At 45.0% G+C, this 5,000-nt stretch overlaps 1 protein-coding gene across 1 annotated transcript in view; it reads right to left on the bottom strand.

Annotated features, from left to right (window-relative positions):
• Nucleotides 1–5,000, bottom strand: part of LOC135537956 (tuberin-like) — a gene marked incomplete at its 3' end in the record, with an annotated part of 80,795 nt that overhangs the window by 64,471 nt on the left and 11,324 nt on the right. The window contains 3 exon segments of the mRNA XM_064963964.1: nucleotides 549–674; nucleotides 2,257–2,305; nucleotides 3,727–3,844. Coding sequence (XP_064820036.1) covers nucleotides 549–674; nucleotides 2,257–2,305; nucleotides 3,727–3,844 — 293 coding nt within the window.

Below are 5,000 nucleotides of genomic sequence, written 5' to 3'. Positions count from 1 at the left end.
CTCCCTCACTCCCTCACTCACCAACACTCCCTCACTCCCTCACTCACCAACACTCCCTCACTCACACACTCACCAACACTCCCTCACTCACACACTCACCAACACTCCCTCACCAACACTCCCTCACCTACACACTCACCAACACTCCCTCACTCACCAACACTCCCTCACCTACACACTCACCAACACTCCCTCACCAACACTCCCTCACCAACACTCCCTCACCAACACTCCCTCACCAACACTCCCTCACCAACACTCCCTCACCAACACTCCCTCACCTACACTCCCTCACCTACACTCCCTCACCTACACTCACTCACCAACACTCCCTCACTCACCAACACTCCCTCACTCACCAACACTCCCTCACTCACCAACACTCCCTCACTCACCAACACTCCCTCACTCACCAACACTCCCTCACTCACCAACACTCCCTCACTCACCAACTCTCCCTCACTCCCTCACTCCCTCACCTACCTACACTCCCTCACTCACCTACCGACACTCCCTCACCAACACTCCCTTACACACTCGTTGCTCACCTTCCAGCAGGACTCACAGAACTCCTTGACGTTGACGGTGCGACAGAGAGTGATGATGAAGACGGTGAGGGAGTCAGAGGGGAGGCAGTTATAACACACCACAGCATCCAGCACCTGTAGAGCCACCTGGACACACACACACACACACACACACACCGAGACGACACACACACACACATACACACACCGAGACGACACACACACACACCGAGACGACACACACACACCGAGACGACACACACACACACACACACACACACACCGAGACGACACACACACACACCGAGACGACACACACACACACACGCACACACACACAGAGACGACACAGACACGTAAGGGTTAATGACCTCATGAATAAAAAGCCCAGAGTTGTAAAACCTCGACATCGAAATTAAATATTACCTCAATGTCTGCAGAGTCAATTAAATATTACCTCAATGTCTGCAGAGTCAATTAAATATTACCTCAATGTCTGCAGAGTCAATTAAATATTACCTCAATGTCTGCAGAGTAAATTAAATATCCCCTCAATGTCTGCAGAGTCAATTAAATATTCCCTCAATGTCTGCAGAGTCAATTAAATATTCCCTCAATGTCTGCAGAGTCAATTAAATATCACCTCAATGTCTGCAGAGTAAATTAAATATCCCCTCAATGTCTGCAGAGTCAATTAAATATCCCCTCAATGTCTGCAGAGTCAATTAAATATCCCCTCAATGTCTGCAGAGTCAATTAAATATCACCTCAATGTCTGCAGAGTCAATTAAATATCCCCTCAATGTCTGCAGAGTCAATTAAATATCCCCTCAATGTCTGCAGAGTAAATTAAATATTACCTCAATGTCTGAAGAGTCAATTAAATATTACCTCAATGTCTGCAGAGTCAATTAAATATTACCTCAATGTCTGCAGAGTCAATTAAATATTACCTCAATGTCTGCAGAGTCAATTAAATATTACCTCAATGTCTGCAGAGTCAATTAAATATTACCTCAATGTCTGCAGAGTCAATTAAATATTACCTCAATGTCTGCAGAGTCAATTAAATATTACCTCAATGTCTGCAGAGTCAATTAAATATTACCTCAATGTCTGCAGAGTCAATTAAATATTACCTCAATGTCTGCAGAGTCAATTAAATATTACCTCAATGTCTGCAGAGTCAATTAAATATTACCTCAATGTCTGCAGACTAAATTAAATATTACCCTCAATGTCTGCAGAGTCAATTAAATATTACCTCAATGTCTGCAGACTCAATTAAATATTACCTCAATGTCTGCAGACTCAATTAAATATTACCTCAATGTCTGCAGAGTCAATTAAATATTACCTCAATGTCTGCAGAGTCAATTAAATATTACCTCAATGTCTGCAGACTCAATTAAATATTACCTCAATGTCTGCAGAGTCAATTAAATATTACCTCAATGTCTGCAGAGTCAATTAAATATTACCTCAATGTCTGCAGACTCAATTAAATATTACCTCAATGTCTGCAGAGTCAATTAAATATTTCCTCAATGTCTGTCGAGTCAATTAAATATTACCTCAATGTCTGCAGACTCAATTAAATATTACCTCAATGTCTGCAGAGTCAATTAAATATTACCTCAATGTCTGCAGAGTCAATTAAATATTACCTCAATGTCTGCAGACTCAATTAAATATCCCCTCAATGTCTGCAGAGTCAATTAAATATTACCTCAATGTCTGTCGAGGCTGTTGTCCGGTTACACAGCAGACAGATCTTCCTGTTGGACAAAATCACACACACTGAGACCGGGTGTGTGTGTGTGTGTGTGTGTGTGTGTGTGTCTGTGTCTCTCTGTGTGTGTGTCTGTGTCTCTCTGTGTGTGTGTCTGTGTCTCTCTGTGTGTGTGTCTGTGTCTCTCTGTGTGTGTGTGTGTCTCTCTCTGTGTGTGTGTGTCTCTCTCTGTGTGTGTGTGTGTCTCTCTCTGTGTGTGTGTGTGTCTCTCTCTGTGTGTGTGTGTGTCTCTCTCTGTGTGTGTGTGTGTCTCTCTCTGTGTGTGTGTGTGTCTCTCTCTGTGTGTGTGTGTCTCTCTGTGTGTGTGTGTGTGTCTCTCTGTGTGTGTGTGTCTCTCTCTGTGTGTGTGTGTCTCTCTGTGTGTGTGTGTGTCTCTCTGTGTGTGTGTGTGTCTCTGTGTGTGTGTCTCTGTGTGTGTGTCTCTGTGTGTGTGTGTGTGTGTGTGTGTGTGTCTGTGTCTCTCTGTGTGTGTCTGTGTCTCTCTGTGTGTGTGTCTGTGTCTCTCTGTGTGTGTGTCTGTCTGTGTGTGTGTCTCTCTCTGTGTGTGTGTGTGTGTCTCTCTCTGTGTGTGTGTGTGTCTCTCTCTGTGTGTGTGTCTCTCTCTCTGTGTGTGTGTCTCTCTCTGTGTGTGTGTGTGTGTGTGTGTGTCTCTGTGTGTGTGTGTGTGTGTGTGTCTCTCTGTGTGTGTGTGTGTGTGTGTGTGTCTGTGTGTGTGTGTGTGTCTCTGTGTGTGTGTGTGTGTGTGTCTCTGTGTGTGTGTGTGTGTGTGTGTGTGTCTCTCTGTGTGTGTGTGTGTGTCTCTCTCTGTGTGTGTGTGTGTGTGTGTCTCTCTCTCTGTGTGTGTGTGTATGTGTCTCTCTCTGTGTGTGTGTGTCTCTCTCTGTGTGTGTGTGTCTCTCTCTCTGTGTGTGTGTGTCTCTCTCTCTGTGTGTGTGTGTCTCTCTCTGTGTGTGTGTGTCTCTCTCTCTGTGTGTGTGTGTGTCTCTCTCTGTGTGTGTGTGTGTCTCTCTCTGTGTGTGTGTGTGTCTCTCTGTGTGTGTGTGTGTGTGTGTGTGTGTGTGTGTGTGTGTGTGTGTGTGTGTGTGTGTGTGTGTGTGTGTGTGTGTGTGTGTGTGTGTGTGTGTGTGTGTGTGTGTGTGTGTGTGACTAATCAGAAGACCCCACAAAAATATTATACTAACAAAAATTTGACCAACTGGGAACATTTTGTTAGTCCCCACAAGGTCAAATGCCATTTCTAGTGGGGTTTAGGGTAGAATTAGAGTTAGGTTGAGGGTTAGGAGCTAGGGTTTCGAGTTAAGGTTAGGGTACAGGTTAGGGATTAAGGTTAGGGAAAATAGGATTTTGAATGGGACTGAATTGTGTGTCCCCACAAGGTTAGCTGTACAAGACTGTGTGTGTTCTTACTGGACCATGACAGATACGTGCTGGTCGAGGTAGCAGCTGTTGAACTTGACCAGGTTGACCAGGACGTGGAGGAAGTCAGCGGTCAGACCAATGTCCATCCACAGCAGGACAAACCCAGCTGTAGGTGATCAATAAATTAAATCAACCAGTCAGTCAAAATATCACGAGCAAAATCAGTCAAACATATCTTGATCAAATCAGTCAAAAAATATTGTGACCAAATCAGTCAAAAAGTATCGTGACCAGTCAGTCAAAAAATATCGTGACCAATCAGTCAATATCTTTCTCAAGGGTCCCAGTTGGGCTATTCATTGAGCAAGTGAATACCTCGTGGACAGACTCCGTAACATGGCAACATGGTAGTGTAACATCTGTCAACAGACTGTGAATACCTCGTGGACAGACTCCGTAACATGGCAACATTGTAGTGTAACGTCTGTCAACAGACTGTGAATACCTCGTGGACAGACTCCGTAACATGGCAACATGGTAGTGTAACGTCTGTCAACAGACTGTGAATACCTCGTGGACAGACTCCGTAACATGGCAACATGGTAGTGTAACGTCTGTCAACAGACTGTGAATACCTCGTGGACAGACTCCGTAACATGGCAACATGGTAGTGTAACGTCTGTCAACAGACTGTGAATACCTCGTGGACAGACTCCGTAACATGGCAACATGGTAGTGTAACGTCTGTCAACAGACTGAATACCTCGTGGACAGACTCCGTAACATGGTAGTGTAACGTCTGTCAACAGACTGAATACCTCATGGACAGACTCCGTAACATGGCAACATGGTAGTGTAACGTCTGTCAACAGACTGAATACCTCGTGGACAGACTCCGTAACATGGTAGTGTAACGTCTGTCAACAGACTGAATACCTCGTGGACAGACTCCGTAACATTGTAGTGTAACGTCTGTCAACAGACTGTGAATACCTCGTGGACAGACTCCGTAACATGGCAACATGGTAGTGTAACGTCTGTCAACAGACTGTGAATACCTCGTGGACAGACTCCGTAACATGGTAGTGTAACGTCTGTCAACAGACTGAATACCTCGGGGACAGACTCCGTAACATGGCAACATGGTAGTGTAACGTCTGTCAACAGACTGAATACCTCGGGGACAGACTCCGTAACATGGCAACATGGTAGTGTAACGTCTGTCAACAGACTGTGAATACCTCGTGGACAGACTCCGTAACATGGCAACATGGTAGTGTAACGTCTGTCAACAGACTGTGAATACCTCGTGGACAGACTCC

Source organism: Oncorhynchus masou, unplaced genomic scaffold, assembly GCF_036934945.1.
Source record: "Oncorhynchus masou masou isolate Uvic2021 unplaced genomic scaffold, UVic_Omas_1.1 unplaced_scaffold_877, whole genome shotgun sequence".
NCBI lineage: Eukaryota > Metazoa > Chordata > Actinopteri > Salmoniformes > Salmonidae > Oncorhynchus > Oncorhynchus masou.
This window is presented reverse-complemented; position numbering and strand designations above follow the sequence as displayed.